The 22,693-nt window shown below is 44.1% G+C and overlaps 1 protein-coding gene across 3 annotated transcripts in view; it reads left to right on the top strand.

The window, feature by feature from the left end:
* The window catches only part of SH3BP5 (SH3 domain binding protein 5), an 81,658-nt gene that overhangs the window by 2,587 nt on the left and 56,378 nt on the right, over nucleotides 1-22,693 (top strand). Inside the window, exons 1-3 of one of the 3 annotated variants that reach the window (XM_023739516.1) lie at nucleotides 2,286-2,418; nucleotides 2,505-2,566; nucleotides 13,747-13,854. The exons of 1 other annotated variant lie outside the window; for it this stretch is intronic. In XM_023739516.1, coding sequence (XP_023595284.1) covers nucleotides 13,747-13,854 — 108 coding nt within the window. In that variant the 5' untranslated portion in view covers nucleotides 2,286-2,418; nucleotides 2,505-2,566. Of the gene's footprint in view, nucleotides 1-2,285; nucleotides 2,419-2,504; nucleotides 2,567-13,746; nucleotides 13,855-22,693 lie in introns of those variants that run through there. One more of the 3 variants, XM_023739515.1, reaches the window with a different exon arrangement.

Genomic DNA, 22,693 nt, shown 5'->3' with positions numbered 1-22,693 from the left:
CCAACCAGTGGGCCAAACGCATGTGGATCCAATTTCACATGTTGTTTTTCATTATGGAAGCTCCATGGGGCCAAACCAAGGGCTGTGCAGCGTATTACACATGCTTAAAACCCAAATTTAATGTGTCTGTGGAAAAGCTGAAAGGACTGAGGGGAATATTAGCTGAACTCTTTGTAATGAATGAGCTCACAAAATCTCTTAATTAAATATTTTAGGGTGGTTCCTTCCATTTGTACTTGGAACTGTTTGGTGTTTCCTCAGACTTACACCATTTTTTTTTTTTTTTTTTTTGACTTTGCTGTCCTAATAATTCACTCCCTGCTCCTTTCCACTTACCTGCTTATTTCTTTATTGTCTACTTGTGTGTAGAATATAATTATCTTAATGGTAAGGGAAGGCTGTTTACACTGAGAAAGGCCTTCCTGCTATGAAAAATCTTGGGAGGCGAGCTCGATTTGAATTTCATGAGCATTTTTCCAACCTGAGTATAAATAGATTAGCATTCTTCACAGCTACCAATTAGTCCTTACCCCTGTTTAGTAGTGGTTGGTTTTACCATCCGTCAGCAAATTTGAACAACCTCTGTATACAGTGAAACCTGTGAGAGCTGGGACTCAACCAGACTGTGTTGTTTTTCTGGGTCTCACAAGTTTTCCGCCTTTGACAGGGTGCAATCCTACTACTTTTCTGTCGCTTTCTATTAATGGAAAATATTTGAGTTTTCCTTGTCTGACAGGTTTCCGCCTTACACAGGTTCTGGCTTTCGCAGGTTTACTGTGTATCTGAGAGCCTGTGAATGACTGTCAGAATGAGCTGTAGGCATGTAGGGAGCTGTTTGGAAGACCTGTTTCTGTAGAAGAAGAATTGGCAAGAAAGGTCAACAGGAAGGGCAGGAAACATGGGCTTGTCGCCAGTCCTAAGAGTCAGGGCGTGGAAGATAGGAATATAATCAACCAAGAATACACTGGCAGCCATGAGTTCTGACTGCATGTCTAGGCCCTGGAAGTACCAAATGTGGATGAAATTTGGACTGAAAAGCTTGGTGTTCTGAGTTCTGTGAAGGGTTATCCATGAAACCAGCTGCCGTTCTCCCCAAAATGAAGTAAAATCATCATGTTTGTTTACATTTTTTTTTCACTTACGATGAATTGAGACTCTGTGATGTTGGGCAACTGAAACCTCTCTGAATCTCAGATTTCTAAGACACTCACTCCTCACTTATCTACATGGTTAGTTTTCAAAGATCAGGTTGTTATGCGAAAATCTGTTATGCGAAAATCAGTGTTATGCAAAAATCAGTGTTACGCGAAAACGGAGGATGACCACATCGGATCACAAAATGGAGGATGACTACATGTTATGTAACTGCCAAATCACATCACTATATTACTGCCAAACCACTGAGAATCATGGCCCAGCCAAGTTCACGCATAACCATAGCCATCACAGCCAGCATTACTTTCGCCTTGCACCTTGGAGTTCATTACTGCCAGACGTACGTCACTGATGCGCAAAATAGTTGGATAGTAGATTTTTTTTTTTTTTACTGTTGTTGTAAATGTGAAATGTTGGATAATGAGATAGTTGATAAGTGAGGAGTACATATTAAACAAACAGCAACAACAAAACCCATGCCATTTCTTTCTATAGGGCTTTGGAGTTTACAAAGTGTTTTTTTACAAGCTTTATCTCATTCCATCCTGACCCAGCAACCTAGAGCTAGGCTGCCCAAGATGGTAGCCACTTGCTACATGTGACGATTTGAATTTAAATTAATTAAAAGATTAAAAATTCCATTCGTCAGTCACAGTTGCCACATTACAAGAGCTCAATAGCTACTGTATTGGACAGAGCAGAGAACACTTCCATCATTGTAGAAAGTTCTATCAGATGGCACTAACCTGACAGGTAGGAAAGGCAGAGCCTACCTCTTTTCCAGGTGAGAACGTGAAGCTCAGCGTCTCACAGTTCAGCAATGTGGCAAACTGGGTCTCCTGACCTACACCCATGCATTTTCCAGATCCCCTCCAGCTTTTATATTCTACCATCCCAAATAAATAGGAAAACCAAGAAGCAAACCAGTTGCTATCAAGCCATTTCTGACTCATGGTAATCCCTGTGTGTGTCAGAGCAGAACTGCGCTCTATAGGGTTTCAATGGCTGATTTTCTCAGAAACAGATCTCCAGGTTCTTTCTTCCAAGGTGCCTGTGGGTAGACTTGAACTTCCAGCCTTTCAGTTAGCAGCCAGCACATAGCCATTTGTGCCACCCAGGAACTCTCCAAATGAATAGACAAATTGGAGTTTGTTTTTTTTTTTCCTTTGCAAAGGGTCGATTTATTCATTCAGCAATATTTGCACACCTACTATGTGCTGGGCACTGTTCTGAGTCATGATTAAGATCAGCCTACATTCTGAGGTACAGTTGGTTCATCTGATAAACTCTTTTTAGCCCTGATTTCCTAATCGCATTTCTGAATACATTTAAATATTTGTGTGTCACAGGAGGCAAGCGGGACAGGTGTTTCCTGCCGTGCTCTGAAGAGCGTGTGGCAGCACTGTGTGAGGTGAGGGGGCGAGGGCTGGGCCGTGTTGCTGGCTGGCTTTTCCTCGTGTTATTATAACCAAGACTGACTAACAAGAGCGCTGCCCAATAGAAGTACAACTTAGCTACCTAAATAATTAAAAATTTCCTGGTAGCCATATTAAAACGTTAAAAAAAAAAAAAAAAAAGGTGAAATTAATTTTAAGAATATATTTTACTTAGCCCAGAATATCCAAGATAGCATAATTTTAAATGTGGAAATCAATATAAAAATTTGTTAATGAGATATTTTAGTTTTTTGTTACTAAGCCTTCAGAATCTGGTATGTATTTTAGTCTTAGAGCTCATCTCCATTTGGACTGGTGAGGCGCGGGGCAGCACAGGTCTCTGAACACCTGTTACACTGCTGGAGCCTGGAAGAGAGGTCGGGATGTGTGTTTGTGTGTGGTTGGGGCAATGTCCTTCAGTCAAGCACTGGTACCACTTGGGTGGTCTGTTGGCCATTGGGGATTTGTGGGGGAACAAGACCAGCAAAAGCCTTGTCCTTGAGGAGTTTAGATTTTAGTTAGCATCTTAGTTTCCTGGTGCTGCCATAACACAAATACCACAGGTGGGTGGCTTTAAAGAACAGAAATTTATTTGCTTCCAGTTCAGGAGACTGGAAGGCCAAGTTCAGGGCCTGGCTCTAGGGGAGGCTCCTTCCTTGTATATTTCAGCTTTTAGTAGCTGCTAGCAATCCTTGTCATTCCTGAGCTTGTAGATGTTTCCGTCTCCTCTGCTGTCTTCCTTTTCTCCCTGTGCGTGTCTCTGTGTCATTGTTGTTAGGTGCTGTCCAGTCACTTCTGACTTGTGGCTACCCCATAGGGTTTTTAGACTGTAATCTTTATGGGAGCAGATCATCACATCTTTCTTGGGCAGAGCCGCTGGGTGGATTCAAACCACTAACCTTCGGTTAGCAGCTGAGTGCTTAACTGTTGCGCCACCAGGGCTCCTTCTCTGTGTCTAGACTGCTCTTTCTTTAACTCAGAAGTGACTTGATTTAGGACCCACCCTACTATGGGTCCTAAATCAATAAAAGAAACGACAACATCAACAACAAAAGCAAGCCCCTATTTCCAAACAGGGTCATATTTATAGGTACTCCAAAACAAAACCCAATGCCATCTGGTTGATTCCAACTTTAATGACCCTATAGGACAGAGTAGAAATGCCCCATACGGTTCCCAGGGATTGGCTGGTGCATTCAAACTGCCAACCTTTTAGTTAGCAGCCGAGCTCTTAACCACTACGCCACCAGGGCTGCATTTATAGGCACGGGGGTTAGGGTTTCAGCATATATTTTGGGGGGACAGAATGCTGTCCGTAACAGCTGCGGATGAGGAATGGAGAGGCAGATAATAATTGCTAATTGTAATGACTACAGTAAGAGAGGTGTGACAGAGACTGGGAGAGGAGTCACTTGAGGAGGTGACACTTGGGAGAGGCCTGAAGACGGGCGAGTCCATGTGCAAAGAGAGCAGATGGAGTGAGCGGCAGGGGGTGGTCGAGGGGAGGGCTTGAAGGATGTGGGGCTGGAAAACGAGCCGTTTTAATATACAGGTTTCCCCTGCTTTTTGAAAGTGGAATGTTGCGATGAAACCTTTCACAAGCTGACATGATGTAAAGTGAAGAAGCAATTACCATTAATTTATATGGGAAAAATATTTGAGCATTCTCAGACCCCAAAAATAACATACCAAATAACACATAAAACCCTTATGTGCTCTGTTAGGCTTTCTGATACCTTAGGACACATCTCGCTAATGGATGCACAAAAGAAATCGAGATAAAGCGCAGGTGCTCACACGCAGTTCAAAGCTATGGCGACCTGATGCTGAGTAGCTCGCTGGGAGGAGCCTGGCGACTCCACTCTCACTGATCCGGGAGCAGGCATGCTGCCTCTTTAACGGCTAGCTGCAAAACAAACGGGAACTCTATTTCCGCTTTTTGCCTTTTTTTGTGAAAGTGAAAATCCTCTTCAGACTTCTTTCGGTTAGCGGAAACAGGTACTAATGTAGGTCTTTTGTAAAAGCGAAATGATGTAAAGCAAACTTTCGAAAAGCAGGAATACGGTATATACTTTCAGGGCCTCTGGGGAGGGGGTCTTACTGTCCATCAATTTTGTTCCCTTTGCTTTTGGATTATGATCTAGAGTGTTCAACACCCTCTCCTGACTTTGTCCGATTCTGATGAAACTGAATTGGTGGCCAGGTTTGTGGCAGCTGCTCATCCGCTCCTAGAATGTGGTGTCATTGTCTCTGGGCAGCCGCAGCCAGGGTGCTCCTTCTGGTATTCACCTTTACTGTCCCAGTCCTTGTCTCAGCTGTTTAAATCTGCAATGACCAAAAGGCTACGGGACGCCAGCCACTTGCCATGTTGTCAGCTGCACGTCTGCCTCTTCCTGCAATCTCAGCTTGCGTCTGACCTTGTTTGCACACCCCTTTAGGAGTCCTGGTGGCACAGTGGTTAAAGCGCTTGGCTGCTAACTGAAAGGTCGGCAGTTCGAACCCACCACCCGCTCTGTGGGAGAAAGATGTGACAGTCTGCTTCCGTAAAGATTTACAGCCTTGAAAACCCCATGGGGCAATTCTGCTCTGTCCTATAGGGTCTCTAGGAGTTGGAGTCAACTCTATGGCAGTGGGTTTGGTGGCCCCTTTGCACCCTGATTGATATGGGAGAGAGCCAGCCTCTTCAGGCTTTTCAAGGGTATAACTTTTAACCAAAGGGCCCTTGGATGTAAGCCTGATGTTTCAAATTAAGAAAATAAATGTTATTTTCCTTTAGACACATTGATTAATCAACTCTAATTATTAATTCACCAAGTATTTATTGAGCACCTAGTGTGTGCTAAGGACAGTTTTAGGAATGAGGACAGAGCATGAGACACGATGGACAGAAATTCCTGCCCTCCTGAGGCTTACATTGTAGTGGGGGAGGAAATGTAATGACCAAGATAAATGATTAAAATATACTGTAGGGGGTGGGGAAAGGAAGACACAATGCTTAGGGGACACTGAGCTTCTGTTAAGGGTGATGGAAAAATTCGGGACTGGTTAATGGTGATAGTTGAGCAACGTGATAAATGTAATTAATGTCACAGAACTATACATGTGATGATTATAGACATAGCAATGTTTTGTTACCTATATATTTGCCACAATAAAAAAAAAATTTAAACTGGAAAAAAATACACCAGGGAATATGGTGATATGTGTGAAGGAGCAAAATAAAGCAGGAAGGGTCTAGGCAGGTGGTTATCTGGGGGTGATGGGAGGGTGGGGGAATGCAGTGTTAAATATGGTGGGCAGAAGAGGTTTCCCTGAAGAGCATGTCTGGAGAAGGACCATCAGAAGAAAGTGAGCCAGTGAACTTTGTGGCCCTGTGGGGGAAAAGCATTCCAGCCGGAGGGAACAGCCAGTGCTAAGGGGAGAGTGTGGCCTGGCCTGTGTGAACCAGCAAGGGGGACCACAGTGCTGGGAGTGAGCTGAGCAGTGTACAGAGGAGAAGGAGACGGGGTCAGAGAGAGAAATAGGTTATTCAGGAGTGTAACAGGCATGCCAGGTGAGGTAATACAAGTAAATACACTGATGTAATTTTAAGATACATCTTATATAGAACCATCTTTTCTCAAATGTTTGTTAAAACAGATGCAGCACAGAGAATTTCTAAATCTCACTGTAATTAAGATTTGCAGTATTCCACGTCAATTATTTATTTGTTTATTACCACTAATTGTTTTCATTATTTCCCTTGCTTGCTCCAAAATGCAGGCTCTTCTTGGGCAGTGAAATGGTCAAAGAGACAAGGATTAGAGAGGACAAAGCAAGGCCAGGTTAACCACATACAGCTCATCTGAGTAATCAAACGCTAACTTTCCAGACTGCTCTTTCCCGGGAAGGCAAAGGCAATTCGTTGTAAATGTTCGTACTTTTACCCTCACTGCTTGGGTGAGGATGGTTTCTGGGCAGATGGGCAGGGCGATTGGAAAAATTATCTGATTCTGGACATTTGTGTTCCCCTAATTTGTGTAAAGCCTGCCCCCAGAACCTGCCTTTCTCCCCTCTAGTAAACCAAAAAAAAACCAAACCCACTGCCCTTGAGTCAAATCCAATTTAGAGACCCTATAGGACAGAGTAGAGTGCTCCCTAGGGTTTCCAAGGAGCACCTGGTGGATTCGAACTGCCAACCTTTTGGTTAGTATCCGAACTCTTGACCATTATGCTTCCAGGGTTTCCTATCCCCCCTCCAGAAACCCACAAAAATTTTCTATTAAAGTTTTTTTTTTTTTGAGCTTAGAAACTCGGGGGGTGAATTGGAAGCAGCCTGGCCTGTGTTTAATGAATTATTAGTAAAAATCAGGGGAGAGGAAAAAATCCTTTCTGAAAGGACAGTGTTGTCACGTCCTGGCACTTTCTCCTTCAAGCCCTGTGTGTGCTGAGAGGAAGGTCCTGTAAGACTTCCGTTGTGTTTTGAAGAGAGTGCTAGGGAATGTTTGAAAGCATAAATGGATGGGGGCAGCAAGGAGTAACAGTTCCTTGAAGCTGGTACCAAATTCAGGGCCTGGGGACAGGCTGCTGAGCCGGCTGGGAGAGGCCTCCTTGACATAGTTGAGATCTGATGAAAGTAAATATTGAACCAAATCAGTCATGCAGCAAGCCCTGCGTGCCTCCCGTGTGCTCAGCCCTGGGTGGGACTGGGGACCACCGCCTCCCGTGTGCTCGGCCCTGGGTGGGGCCGGGGGACCACCGCCCCCCCGCGTGCTCGGCCCTGGGTGGGGCCGGGGGACCACCGCCTACCGTGTACTAGGTCCGGGGTCGAGCTGGGACCACACGCTTCCTGTGTGCTCAGTCCTGGGTCGGGCTGGGGCACCTCGGAGGTAAATAAGGCATGAGATGCCCAGTGCGCCCCAGGGGCGTGCCCTGGATCCGATGCGCGCATGCAGGTATAATAGCGGGAGATAAGTGCTGGGAGATGGAAAGGCAGGGCCCTTGGGAGGCCGGCGGAGGCTCTGCTGGAGTCGGGGCATCAGCATTAAGGCCTGAAGTCCCCAGATCATAAGAGACGGATAAGTTAGTATTCAGAGCAGCGTACAAGTGGAGGAGAAAGAGAGCTGATCTTACAGAAAGCACCTGCAGCTTGAGAATGCTCTGGCGACGGGCTGGTTTATAGGACACTTTGGTGATTGGCTGATTGTAAAGATAAACACACTTGAGGACTTTAAAGTTTGGCCATCTGAACGGTAGGCCTTAGGGCTTTGTGCTTCGGGGTTTCCCCCCCACCCATTGCTGCCGGGATGTCACCGGGCAGTGACCTTTGACCCAGCCATTGCATCTATAAGAATTTATGCTAAGGAAATAACTGGACAAGGATATAGGCCCAATAATGTTCATTGCAGTACTGTTTAAAATGTTGGAAAATTATACATCTAAATGTCTATCAGCAGAGGATTGATGAAATAAACAGATACTGTATATGTAATGACTTATACATGTAATGACTGACAGAATCTAGGTCTAAAAATGATGACATGGCTTGTTATTAACAGAGAAAGATGTTGAAATGTAAAAACAGGTTCCAGAAGAGCACATATAGCATGATGCTATTTTAAAAAGTATGTTTCTACACATAAAAAAATCTGAAAAAGATTACACACTAGTCATTATATTTGGCAGGTGGAAAAATAAAACAAAACCAAACTTGTTGCTGTAGAGTCGATTCCGACTCAGCGACTCTCTGTATCTGGGAGGTGAGGTGAATGATATTTATTGTCCTTACATTTTTCTAGGTTTTAATTTTTTTTGTATTGAGCTTATGTTTATAATCAGAAAAAGAAAAGTCAAAGCCTTGGGGAAGGGGGTAGGTGGGGTGAAGGCAGTGATCTTGGCGTCAGGGGACATGGATTAAGGTCTGACGTCCGCTGACTAATTTGAGGGGCTCTTGGCCCCAGGCTCCTTGTCTGTGAATTTGGGGACGTGATCCTGGCCCACATCCCCGCGTGGATTGGAGGATGGAGAAGATACTGCATGAGAGAGTGCTTTGAGAGCCATAAAGCACAGTGAAGGTGAGGGTCCCTGTGGCTGGCTGGGGTGGGGGAGCAGAGGCCCTGCTGGGTGCAGGGCATGGGGAAGGCTCCCACAAGCCGCCCACTGGGGCCAGGCCAGCCACGGGGCCTGGCGATGGCTCTGTTCTCCTCCCCCAGGCCTCCACCATGACCTTTCTTTGTCAGAGAGACTAGCTCTGGGCACAGGGCCAGAGAGGGCTTGTGCAGGCCGGGATTATGGCGGATGGACTCCGCAGTCACGGGGTCAGCGGGGCTTTCTTCCAGGCCTGGCTGCTGGGATGTGGAAATGTTTGTTTCCCTGAGTGAGCCCTGCTTCCTTAGGATGTGTTTTCTCCTGGGATTTGCCTGGCATGAATTAGGTGCTCAATAGATGTTTAAGTGGATGAATAACAACAGAATGCCCCTTAATAGCTGTGTGACCTTGGGTCAGTTAGTCTCTGGCCCTGAGTTTTCTCATCCCAGTGATGGTACATGGTAAGCTATGGGGTGAGATGAGGGCTGCGGTGTGCGGGCACTTGCAGGAAGCATTTTGTGGTCCCATCCTGGAGTGTCTTTCCTGCTTTGTCTCCTGCCCTTCAGTAAGAATGATAGCTAATAATAATAGAGTGCCTGCTATGTGTCAGGCCACCTCTCCCACTTTAAGTACAAAAACTCGCTGAATCCTCAGAACAGTGGTGAGATAGGTACTATTAACCTGTTGCCGTTGAGTTGATTCCGACTCCTAGCGACCCTATAGGATAGAATAGAACTGCCCCATGGGGTTTCCAAGAAGCAACTGGTGGATTCAAACTGCCAACCTTTTGCATCGCAGCCAAACTATTAACCACTATGCCACCAGGGCATAGCGTCCCCATTTGGCAGATAACAAAACTGAGGCATAGAGAGTTCAAGTGTCTTGTTCTGGAGTAGGGTTTCTCAACCTCGGCACTATTGTTGATATTTTGGGCTCGGTAATTCTTTCCTGTTAGGAGCTGTCTGTGCACTGTAGGATATTTTGGTTGGGAATAGTCATTCATAGTGCGGTCCACAGACCATGAACTGCCTGTTACCATTCAAGGTGAAGTAAATGCAGAAACCGAAATAAGAGTTTAGAAACTTTTTTTTTTTTTTTTTTGGTAGCAATTTGATATTGCTGTGACATCCTAGTGGCATTTTATTTTTCTAGTTATTTATTTTTTATTGTATTTTACAGAAGTATTGGTTCATAATGGGTTCGGGAAAAAAGAACCCATCACCACAGATAGTTTGAGAAGCACAGCTCTAGAAAACTGTGCCCTCAAATGCCATCAGTGGTTATTGCTTAGTTGCTGGGAGTGCTCGTCATTTTTTTTCATTTATCAGTTTATTTACAAATGAACATATTTTATAGTTTTCGTAGGCAGGAAATAGGGAGGGGGTGGAGAATGATGGCCCCCTTTTTTTTTTTTTTAAAAAAAGATGTCTTTATAAGCCAAATAAATGCATTTCTATGTATGGAATTTTAGGAACTATGAATGCTGGTGGGAAAATATTTTCGGATCAGGAGTCCTGCCTTAAATGTAGCTAAACCCTGTTGTTGGTGGGTTTGCCTCGTGAACTACTGTATTGTTAAACTCTCATTGTAGTAATTCATGAAGAAATAGAAAGTGCTTTAAAGACATTTTAGTATTGTCTACAGTCAAGAAGTCCTCATTTATAGCCTTAGAAAAGAAAAAAATCACCAAGACTTAATAGTGGAAAACATTCCAAACATTAAGAATAATTAGATAATTAAACTCAGTTATTATATATAAATACTGTAGTTAAGTATTAGCATCATTTGTAACGGAATAAGTCTTGTGGACACTTACAGGCTTTCTTGCACAACCTCATTCACTGTAGCCATGTTAGCAAAGTGATGTATAGGCTGTTGGCTAGAATATAGAAAAAGCTGTCTACTATTGAAGTGGACTCTATTGTCTCAAAAAAAAAATTAGATTTGCCTTCCTTTTAAGCTATAAAGGTAAATGAGATCATACATAAACCTTGGCCTCTCAGCTGGAACCCTTGCTATTGTAATATAAGCCGTCTTTTCTATAATGACACAACTGTATCCCCAGGTTTACTCCCTCTGACTCTGAGGTGCCTATGGGTGGTCCCTGCCTCAAAAGAGGACAGGCTGTGGGGTTGACAGATCCGTTGCTGTCCTGGTGGTTGATTTTCCAGTTGCCGTGAAGTCAACTCCGACTCATGGCGATCCCGTGTGTTGCAGAGTAGAACCGCACTCCGTAGGGTTTTCAGTGGCTGATTTTTTGGGAAGTAGATCATCAGGCCTTTCTTTTGCAGTCCTTCTGTGTGGACTTGAACCTCCAACCTTTTTGTTAGTTCCCACGTGCTTAACCGTTTGCACCACGCAGGGACTCCTGTGGATGATAGAATCTCCAAATCCGCAAGTTGGCCCTGAACGTCGAGGGATACCCTTCAGTACAGAGAGCTCTGGTCCCTGTGGACTGTAGCCTTTTAACATTGAGCCATTATTTTTTATTTGGAGCATTTATTGTAGGGGCTTTTAACATGGCAGTGGGGTGTGTGTGTATGTTTTGGCTGGATGAATTAAACATCTATTGAACCTCATCCTTTTTTGGCAGGCATTCCAGTTGTCTTTGCCCAGCCCCACTCATTGAGAGTTACTTCATCTGCCTGTGGCCACATAGATGTTTCCAGCAGTGAAGACTATCTTGCTTTTATGCAATGCATCTTAACCAAAGGTCTTCCAATAATTTGCAAAAGCAGCTCTTAGAGAGCTCAGAGAATTGGACCCTTTCATTTCCTTAAAGGAAGATGGAAAAAATTTTGTTCTATTCTTGCCTGATTTTCCTTTGCTGTGTTTTGCTGGATTATCTAAGAGATATTAATGTTTGCTCTGTAAGAAAGAAACTGCTAGTGGGGAGACAATGAGAGGAATATCCGCTGTTTATCATAACTGCAGCCAACCCACTTAACAGAAACTCTTTTATTGTTTGGCATCAGACTTAACCTCAGCGTGATGAATGGGGGTTTGGTTGTCTTCGTCTGCTCCACCCTTTTGTTGCTAGCATGCAAAAGTGTTCAGCTTTGTTTTCATAGATTCGAAGCACATAGATTTAATGTTTTCTTTCCTGGTTTTCGGCATCGTTGGAAGAAGCGATGAAATAAGGGTGTTGTCCTGCCTCATTGTTCTGGTTGCCATTTCTGCCCAACAGATTACTAACATGTAATGGCTTAAAACACCCATTTTGTTTTGCCCATGATTTTGTGGGTCAGGAATTTGGGGAGGGCTCAGCTAGGTGGTGGTTCTCGTTGAGGAGTCTCATGCAGTTGCAAGCAGACGTCATCTGGGGCTGTGGTCATCTGAAGGCTCGGCTGCACTGGATGTCCAAGATGGCCTCACTCACATGTCTAGGAAGCTTAGCTGGGTTGTCAACCAGAGCACCCACATGGGATGTTTCCCGCATGGCAGTCTCAGGTAGTCTGACTTCCTACCTGGTGTCTGACTTCCCTCAGAGTGAGCAGATGGAAGCTTCATGGCCTTTTACTGACAGCCTTGGAAGCCACCTAGCATCACTTCCATTGGTCCAAACTGTCATGAGCCCACTCAGATTCAAGAGGGATTCGTAGACTAACCTCTTGGTAAGGAGGAAGGCCAAAGAATTTTGAGGCCACGTTTTAAAACCTCCATACTCGTGGTGGTGTAGAGACACCCTAGTTTTATGACTTGCAGGACATCTGTTTTCACCCTTTCTTTGTTCTCTTTACCTGTGTCGATTTCATAAACAACCACGCTTCACAGCACCTCCTCAAGTTGCTTTAATGGTTAACCAGCCAGCAGAGCAAGGACTTGGGTTAGCACTGCCTGTGACCCTTAAACAAGCCCACAACAGCAAAAGCAAGAGGCAGCAGTTTTTAGCAGTGCTGTGGCTCTTGCAGTGGGGAATTCTTTGCTGCTTTGCCTGTTTCTTAAAACTTTTGTCTGAGGGACAATTATGCCATGACTTGAACGCCTATTAAAAAAATGAGTACAGCCTAAAGCCAAAGGTATAATGGCTAGGCAGACACTTTTTAAATTTAGAGAGGGAGGAGAATTCTAAAACTCCTTGAACAACTCTTGACATGCTGCTTGCTTTCCCTGTCACTGGTCTCGCTAGCGTCTTCATTGGGAAAAGCGAATCCTGGTGTTGCTTTCATTTGCTAGAAGTTGGCTCTGTTCTCCCATTTGGAACTTGTTAAAGAAAATCACTTTAACGCTATGAAATTTGGGGGTCAAAAAAGCATAGGAAAACTTTTTTTGGGAGCTGATAGAAACTAAACCATATAGTATATAGTTGTAGTAGAAAGCATGGGTTTTGGAGTTTGGGAAAACTGGATTTGAATTCTCCCTGTGCCTCTTGTGGCACAAGTGGTTAAACATTGGCTGCTAACCAAAAGGTCGGCAGTTCAAATCCACCAGCCGCTCCTTGGAAACCCTATGGAGCAGTTCTACTCTGCCCTATAGGGTTACTATGAGTTGGAATCAACTTGATGGCAATGAGTTTGTGCCTCTTAGTGGTGTAGTCTTGGGTAAGTTTTCTTTTTTTTTTTTTTTTAAGCTTTTCTGAGTTTTAATACCTATCTTGCCAGGCTGTTAAGGATTAAACTAGGCGATGTTTGTTAAGTGCCTGGCATGGTACCTAGCATATAATGTTAACAAATGTTGGTCCTTTCCTTCCCACACTTTGCTATTTAGTATATAACTGTACCTACATAAAAATAGCCACTATTTATTGAAAGCTTATTTTACTAAGTATTGTACCAAGTGCTTTATATAGTTGAGCCTATTAGTTCTCATAACACCCCTTGCGGATGTTGATGCAAAATGGAGGCACTGAGAGATTAAGTAAATTCTCCAAGGTCACACAGCCAGTTGATGGTGGAGCCAGTGTGAATCCAGGAGTCTGAGGCCTGAGCCCATGTGTTTAAATGTGCCCTGTGTTGGGAGGTGTGGAGGGTGCACATTCAGAGGCCTCCAGGGAGGCATGTAAGGTGGAAAGAACTGGCCTAGGGCTTAGGGGACCGGGTTTTGCAGCTTTGCCCTGACCCTAACCAGATATCCATCCTTTCCTAACTAGATGTACATCCTTGGGAGAGGACCTTTACCTCCTGAAGTTTCAATTACCTCATCTGTGAAATGGGAGCATCTGAGCCAAATGATGAACAAAGTCTTTTCTGGCTCTGAGGTTGTACGGTGCTAAGATTTTGATTTTAATCTAGCCCCGTGCTGAATGAATTCTGAACCATCTGCAGTGTGAATGAGAAGGGCAAAAAGGAATACTAAAGGCCTTTGGTCAATCTGGGCTGCAATAGGTTTAGTATTTTATTTTTTTGAAGCAATACTTGGACACAGTTAAACCAACAAAAACCAACCAAACCAAACAAAACTGAGCCCTGAGAAGTTATAATGAAAAATGAAAGTCTTCTGCCCACTCCGCCCCACCTCCAGTTCTACTCCGAGGAGCAACTACTTTTAACTCTTCTTTTAGCTGTTTCTTCTGGTCTTTTCCTCCATATCTTTCGAGTCAGAGCAGTTGGCTTCGGCTTTAATTCTTCAGCACCCTGCGCCCTCCTTCCTTCCCATTCCTGTGAGCTGCAGTCAGGGGAGAGGTTATCCAAAAGCCAGCAGGAGTGAGACAGCTAGCTTGCCTGGAATGCCGGGGTGGGTGGATGCATGCTTCTGATGGTGGCAGCACTAAATAATCTCCAACGCTTCCCAAGGCTGGGCCAGATTTCCCTCGTTCCAAAACTCCTGTTAATTATGAAATGGACTTTGTATGTAATAACAGCTTGGGCGGCGGCGGTGAAACACCACCCCCAATAAATGTGTCCATCAATTGTATAATCCGTCTGAAATCTGATGATTGTTGAATTTTTGAAAAAAGTAGGTCTTGAAATTGAGGAACTATGTTAAGCCTCTTGTTGGAAACCTGGAAATAGCTCACTTGTGGTCGAGCTCAGTGAAACGAGGTGGTTTCAGCAATTCCGCCTCTTCTTACACAAGAATCCTGTGGGTTTAAAATCGTGCGTTTTGCCACTGATGGGAAAACACTGGGTCCTGTCAGTATTTCCAGCTGTGTTTGGGTGGGGGAGGGGAGTGTTACTATGTAATGTAAGTCCCTCCTCCAGGGCCCTGTGAGGACTGATCCTGTGCCTGAAAGTTTAAAGGGCTAATGGGTTTTTTCCTGTGCTTGAGGTGCTTTGGACCTTAGGCTATTTGAACTTTTTTTTTTGGTAATTCATTAAATTCGATTCTGCTGTCTCTTGCCTATGTAACATCAACAAAAATGATGAATTGAAAGTGAGTCTTTTCCAAATGATAGACACACTAGAAAATAACTGGCCTGTATTATTAAAAAAAATTAAAATTATAAAAGACAAAGACCCAGGAACTGTCTGGCTTCAAGGAGACTAAGGAGACATGACAACTAAGTACAACCTGTGAATCCTGGGTTGGATCCTGGACCAGGAAAAAAAGTTTTTTTTTCTTTTATTATAAAAGACATTCTCTTAGTTATCTAGTGCTGCTGTAACAGAAATACCACAAGTGGGTGGCTTTAACAAACAAATTTAGTTTCTCACAGTTTAGGAGGCTAGAAGTCTGAATTCAGGATACCGGCTCTAGGAGAAGGCTTTTTTTCTCTCTCTGTCGACTCTGAAGGAAGGTCCTTGTCTCTTCTGAGCTTCTTCTCCCGGGCGATCTTCAAGTGGCTTGGCATTTCTCTTCCCCCATCTCTGTTCTACTCACTTGCTTGTTTAATCTCTTTTATATCTCAAGAGATTGACTCAAGGTACACCCTATACTAATACTGCGCCATTAACGTAAGGACAACTCATTCCCAAATGAATTATAACTGCAGACATAGAGGTTAGGATTTACAACACATGTTTTTGGGGGTTATAGTTCAATCCACAACAGACATTAATAGGACAGTGGATGCAATTTGAATAAAGTCGTAGATTAGGTTACTAGTACATCCACTCCCCACTTACTGACATGGTTAGGTTCCAAAGACCAGGTCGTTATGTGAAATCAGTGTTATGCAAAAATGGAGGATGACTACATCATTACACAATTGCCAAATTACATCATTACATAACTGCTAAGTTACATCATTATTTAACTGCCAAACCACTGAGAATCATGGCCCAGGCTAGGTGACACATAACCTTAACCATCACAGCCAGCATTATTCTCCCCTTGCACCTTGGCATCTGTTACTGCCAGATGTATGTTGTTAATGTGCAAAATAGTCGGACAGTAGATTTTTCACTATTGTCATAAACGCTAAATGTCAGATAATGAGATAGTCGATAAATGAGGAGTAGGTGTGTTAATGCTAATTTTCTGATTTTGATCGTTGTATTCTCATTATATAAGAGGATGTTCTTTAGGAAATACAAATTATTTTGGGGTGTCATAGTTACCTAGTGCTGCTGTAACACAAATACCACAAGGGGGTGGCTTTCAAGAACAGAAATTTATTTTATAGTTCAGGAGACTAGAAATCTGAATTCAGGGCACAGCTCTAGGAGGAAGTCCTTCCTTGTCTATTTCAGCTTTTAGTAGCTGCCGGTAGTCCTTGTAGATGCATTTGTCTTGTTTTGCCTTCCTCTTCTTCCTGTGTGTGTCTCTGTGTCTACTCTACTATTTTTATAACTCAGAAGTGATTAGATTTAGAACCCACCCTACTCGAATATGATCTAATTAACACAACAGAGAAAACCCTGTTTCCAAACAGGATTATATCCACAGGTACAGGGGTTAGGATTCCAACACATATTTTGGGGGAAACAATTCAGTCCCTAATATGGGGTAAAGGGGCATCTGTCTGCATCTTACCCTCATTTTTTTCTAAGTCTGAAATTATTTTAAATTAAAAAGTTAAAAAAACAAAAACCAAAGAGCCTTTTCCCCATCCCCAGACTTGCCCACCTGCCTTAACTCAGCCTCCAAGTCACAGCACCCCTTTTTAGCTCCGGAATCTCTGCGTCTGCCAGTGCTTCCAAAGGAAAGCCACGTGCACCCAGTCTGGTGGATCAGATGGGAAGGCCGGCTGTCATGCTGGCTTGTTCTGGCAGATGGGATTCAGTCTTACCTTCTTGTTTGGTGACATTCTATAGTTAAATCAGAGTTCCAAACCAGAGCCCTCTGCCTAGGAGGAAATCAGTTCTACTTAGGTCTCAAAAGGCTCTGCCCATTGCTACTGAGTCAATTCCAACTCATAGTGACCCTATAGGACAGAGTGGAACTGTCCCATAAGGTTTCCAAGGAACAACTGGTGGATTCGAACTGCTGAGCTTTTGGTTAGCAGCTGAGCTCTTAACCACTACGCCACCAAGGCTCAAAGACTCTTGTTAACCTCCAAAACCAAACAATCCCAAACTTACTGCCGTTGAGTCAATTCTGACTCACAGCGACCCTGTAGGACAGAGTAGAACTGCCACGTAGGGTTTCCAAGGCTGTAAATCTTTACTGAAGCAAATTGCCACATCTTTCTCCAACGAAGCAGCTGGTGGCTTCCAACCACTGACCTTTCGGTTAACAGCAAGAGCTTAACCACTATACCAGCAGGGCTTCTTTGTTAACATCAAAGCAGGGAAACTTGCAAGAGGAAACCCTACAGTGCTGTGGGAAGAGGCCTGGGCTAGGAGGCAGGAACAGGATCTGACCTTGTCACTGCGGCTGTCAAGATGCATACGCCTTGCCCAGGTGCTGGGATTAGCAACCCCTGCACATTGTTTATGAAAGGCTATAGGAGTGTTGTGTGGAGCTTGAGAAGAAGCATCGCTGGGTCTGATTGGGAGAACACACCTCCCTGTTTGCCCTGACAGCCCTGGTTTATGTCATCGTCCCAGCATAATTATTACTTCTGCCCCTCTTCACTCTCAACAGTGTCCTGGTTCAATTGCTATGACCATGGAATTGCAGGTTTAGAATCAGGAACCCAGATAATCTCCACCACCCCCCTTCTGGTGCCTCCTAATTTTCTCCACATTTGCTTTCTTCTGTCTCTTCTTTTCCCTTCTCTGGCGTCTTCAGCTCTGTTCTCTCAGAGAGGGCCTTGTATCAGGAACGTGGCAGCAAGGTTCCACCTTTGGGAAGGGACAGTCCTCACAGGAGGAAGTAACAGGGTTGGCAGGCACCCCAAGAGGCCTCTGCTGCTGAAGTCAGGGCTCGAGGTGGGAAAAGAAAAGGAATCCGAAGCGAGGGAGTCAGCCCCTTGGTCTGACCCTACTTTTTCCTTCCCCTTCTTTCCTTTCCCTTCATGTTTACATCACTTTGGAACTGTCATCCTAGTTGAAACAATGAGATGCAGGTGTGGAACTGGGCCTGCGCGATGATGGGGCATGTGGTGGCCCTGGGCAGGGCTGGCTCAAGCTGTCTGGTGGTCTTCTGTCCTTGGCCTCCCCCTCTTCCTCTGCTTTCTCCTGGCTCCTGCATCCTTGTGCCTCAGTGTTTCTGGGTTGGCTCCTTCGGCCCTGTCTGGACCCCGGTGCCGTCTTTCGGCTTCTGTTTCTGCTGCGAAATTCCTAAAGGTAGAATCTGATTGGTCCTGGCTTGCCTTTTCACAGGGCAATAAAAGGCGCTCCCTCTGGGAGCTGAGGCTGAAAGAAGAAAAACCAGACAGGTGCAAAGAGGGAAGGCAGCCAGAGCCCGAGGAGGAGCTGGTGTGATGTCTCCAAATGGACTAACCTATTGCCGTGGAGCTGAGTCTGACTCATGGCAACCCTGGTGTGTCAGAGAGGAAGTCTGCTCCGTAGGGGTTTCAGTGGCTGATTTTTTAGGAGTAGATTCCCAGGCCTTTCTTCCGTGGTGCCTCTCGATGGACTCAAACCTCTAACCTTTTGGTTAGCAGCTGAGCACTTAATTATTTGCACCACCAAGGGATTTCCAAAGTGGAGAAGCAGGTGAAATCCCAGGGCCTAGAGGCTAGACCTACGCTGTCCAGTGTGGTAGCCACTAGCCAAATGCAGCTGTTTAAATTATAATTTAAATCAGTTAAAATAAAATAAAAAAAATAAATTCAGTTTCTCAGTTGCACTAGCCACATTTTAAGTGTTCACGTAGCCACGTGGGGCTAGTGGCTTCCATATTGGATAGCACAGATATAGCACATGTCCATCGTTGCAGAAAGTTCCAGCAGACAGCTCTGGAGAGCACTTACTCCCTTTTCATCCAAGCACTACTTAAAGTGGTTTCTTCGTGTTTTAGTAGCTGCCACCAGTGTCCTTAAGGAGTAGATTGGATGGGTGAAAAGAGAACTGGATTTGTAGGAAGCTTGAATACATTCAGTGAGTCAGAATGTTGCCAGTGGCACCTTTTGTCCCATAATTCTGGAATACGCCTGCTCAGAGACTTTAACAGTTGTTCTAGGGCGAGATTGTTTCCCTAACTTCAATTATTCTCCTGCAGCTGGCGTAATTTTTATCATATGCTAGTACTCCATGTACTATTTATTTCATATTTTCCTTTAAATGGACTCATTTGTACTTCAGTTTGTTCGAAAAGGAAACTTAATTTCATGACTATAAATGGAGAATCATAAAGGGAAATAAATTTTTTGAAAGCAAGCTTTTTATTGAAGAAAGATATATATATATTTGTTGGAGAGTTGGTGACTTTTCAGAGGTAATTATTTTGTTTCCAGTGATGTATTGTTTGGGTTATCAACTTCTAGCAGGTGCCTTTCTCTGTGGAAGACCCTGAGCCTGGACTAGCTCCCCCTTTCTTAAAAAGGAGATTAGCAAAAGTAAAAGAAGTGTTAAAGCTGTCGTAGTACCTAATCAAGGCTTTCTCTGTGACAAAATCAGAATGATTAAAACAAGATCTGAGAAAGAATGACTGTTCACTTTTGTTGAAAATACACTGGTGTTTCTGATTTGCAAGAGGTCTTTGCAGGGCAGGCTGAGGGGTGGCTATGGCAAGGTGCCGGGCATCTGACCTCAGACTTTTTACACTGTTAGCAATTATTAGGTAGCCCAGAGAGCTTTTGTTTTTGTCGGTAATATCTGTCAGTATTTGCTGTACACTTACTCCTCACCTGTTGACTTTCTTGTTATCTGACATTTCACATGTATGACAATAGTAAAAAAAAACAATATGCTCTCCGATTATTTTGCACATTAATGACGTACGTCTGGCAGTAACAAATGCTGAGGTGCAAGGCGAGAGTAATGCTGGCTGTGTTGGTTAAGGTTATGTGTCACCTTGGCTGGGCCATGATTCTCGGTGGTTTGGCAGTTTATGTAATGATGGAATTTGACAGTTGTGTAATGATGTAGTCATCCTCCATTTTGTGATCTGATGTGCTCATCCTCCATTTTCACTTAATACCCATTTTCGCATAATGATCTGGTCTTTGGAACCTAACCATGTCAATAAGTGAGGAGTGGGTGTATTAGAAATTAAAACCAAGAAAAATTAAAAATCTGTATTTTACAATGATAAAGAAAAAAATGTATATATCTGTATTAATTCATTAACAATGACAGTAAAAACTGACAATATAAACTCACTACATGTTAATGTAAGTAATATATTTTAATATTTTTCCAAACAAAAAAAATGAATGAAAAGAAAATAATTGTTTTATATTTTTTGCTAATCCCTGGCTCAGTAGAAGAGAGCTGGATTCTCATATCTGCCTCTGCATTCTCTCTTTTGTGACGTCACGTGTCATGCCCCCTCTGGAAAATGCCGCTGAGCGTTCGTGAGAGAATGAAATTAAACAGGGCAAACAGCGTCTTAGCTTATTTTGAAAATGGTATGGACCTTGTAAATCTCTGGAAAGGTCTCAGGACCTCACAGTGGTCTCCTGGACCACACTTTGAGAACTACTAGTGATGTGAAAGACACCTTGGACCAGAAGATTGAAGACCTGTGTTTTTGTCCAAAGCCTGGAACTTTTTTCTTTTTTAATCTAAAGCCCTGTGACCTCAGGCAGAGCATTTCACCCCCAGGGCTCCAGTTTTCTTAGCCGTAGCCAGGGATGGTAATTCTTGCTGAGCCTGTCTTTCAGGGTTGCTGAGGCTCAGATTGTTGTTGCTGTTACTTGGCGATGCCTGTGAAATCTCTTTCTACAAAGGAAAAGCGGTGTATTTATAAATGGTATCACTACAGATCCTTTAAAGTATTGTGCCGTCTTTAATTTGAAGGACAGTTATTTAAAAAAACTGACGTCCCATCTTAACCTCACTTGGTTCTGGGACACCTTTGTGAAGGGAAAAGGCTGTCATTCTGGGTTTACAAGTGAGGTCATTGAGGATTAGGTGAGCGGATTGGCCAGAAAATGGGCTGGTCCCCAGTGAGGTGCCACCTGGCACTGTTTCCAGTGGCTAGAAGCTGGTGCGGCTGGTTTGGTTCAGCTGGAGTTGTTACCTGATGCAGGGCTGTGTTTCTGACACACTGACACAGTGCAAAGGGGAGAGGTGCCATCCTCAGCAGTTCTCTGTTTGAAATGAATTGCCCTCAGTCTGACTCACCTAATGGATGTGACATGCTTCAGATGCGAAGATCTGAGCTTCATCCAAGCAGTGTGAACCTTTTTAGAATTCCTTCGAGGGCTGATCTGAAAAATCAGCTGGTAAACAGCACTGGGGTGGTGAATGGCTTGTTTCTCTTGCCTGGTAGAAGGTCTTCTCTGTCTCCCGAGATGCGTTGGTCCTTCAGAACGGCTCCCCTCCCTGGATCATTTAGTGTAGGGAGAACAGTCACTTCTTCCTCCCGGGATATTCCTGGAAGCCACCCCCACTCTAATCTTGGAAGACACAGTGGTTTGTAATTGTAGGAGCCAAAGAAACATGGTCGAGTCTCTTCGTGAACTAGGAAATAGGTCAAAAAACACAAATCCAATAGTGGCACGTTGGCTCTCTAGATACATTTAAGATGGATTTTCAGGAATGCCTTTAGGTGAGATTGAATTAAGTTCCTGAGACTCTGCTTCTTAGAAACATGGCTTTATTGTCGGGGCAGACGCCCTCCAGGAGTTGACTGTATTTAATTCCAGTGTTTTGCCATAGTATGGCATATAGATTGGCCCTTCCCTCCCTCTTTACATCAGTGTGACCACCTTAAGGGTATTTTCAATCCCATGCTCAATTCATTTGCAAGTGACAGAACTCCAGTTCACTCTAGCTTAAACAAAAGTGATGGGGACAGTGCTGGTGGTGGTTGGGGTGTGGGACTGTCCTGGCCCCGAGACATGGAGTACAGGGCTAGACTTTAAGGCATGGGTGACTTCAGAGACTCCCAAGTGTCATTGGAATTTGGTTCTCTTTTGTCTCTCTCGTTTCTTCTCTGCTGGCTTCTTTCTGTCAGCCTCTCCCCCTGTGGTGGCAAAATGGCTGCCATCTGCTCTAGGCTTTCATTCCATCCTCTCAGCCATCTCAGTAGAAAAATGTTTCTTTCTAGTGATTTCAGAGAAGTCCCAGAATGAAATCTCATTGGTCCTGATGGGTCACATGCTCCTGCCTCAATCACTGAGGCTAGGAGTATGCAGTCTGACTGGCCAGATCTAGTCACATGACCACATTTGGGCCCAGAGTTGCTCCACCAGGGACTGAGAGGTGGGGTAAAGCCTAAGGAATATCAGGGCTGTTGCCTTGGGTAGGCAGGGAAGATTTTGGTGCTGAGATCTGTGGGCTCCCATACCCCAATGCTTATGGGGAATTAATTGTTACTCAAATAGCTGTTATCTTCTGCAGAGTGGTAAAAGAACCGTGTCTGCTTTATTTCATCAGGGAGAAGGCTGACTCTGTGTTGAGCTTTTAACGGGTCTTAGATGAGTAGGCTTGTTGATAGTTGGATGTCTGTCAATCATACATCATCATTCCCGGAGCATAGCCTCTGTTATAGAGAGAAAACTTGATATTAAATCACCTCTCTTGGGTTCAGTATCCTTTGATGGTCACATGCTAATACAGATAGTTGTGGAAGGACAGTAAGCAGGCTGGTGGTCCCTGAACCTGCTCATCAGACTCATCTGAGGTGCCTTTAAAACTACTCTGCAGTCAGTTCACTCT

The sequence above is a fragment of the Trichechus manatus genome, unplaced genomic scaffold (assembly GCF_000243295.1).
Source record: "Trichechus manatus latirostris isolate Lorelei unplaced genomic scaffold, TriManLat1.0 scaffold00136, whole genome shotgun sequence".
NCBI classification, from domain to species: Eukaryota; Metazoa; Chordata; class Mammalia; order Sirenia; family Trichechidae; genus Trichechus; species Trichechus manatus.
The sequence above is the reverse complement of the archived record's forward strand: the minus strand, read 5'-3'. Positions and strand labels throughout refer to the sequence as shown.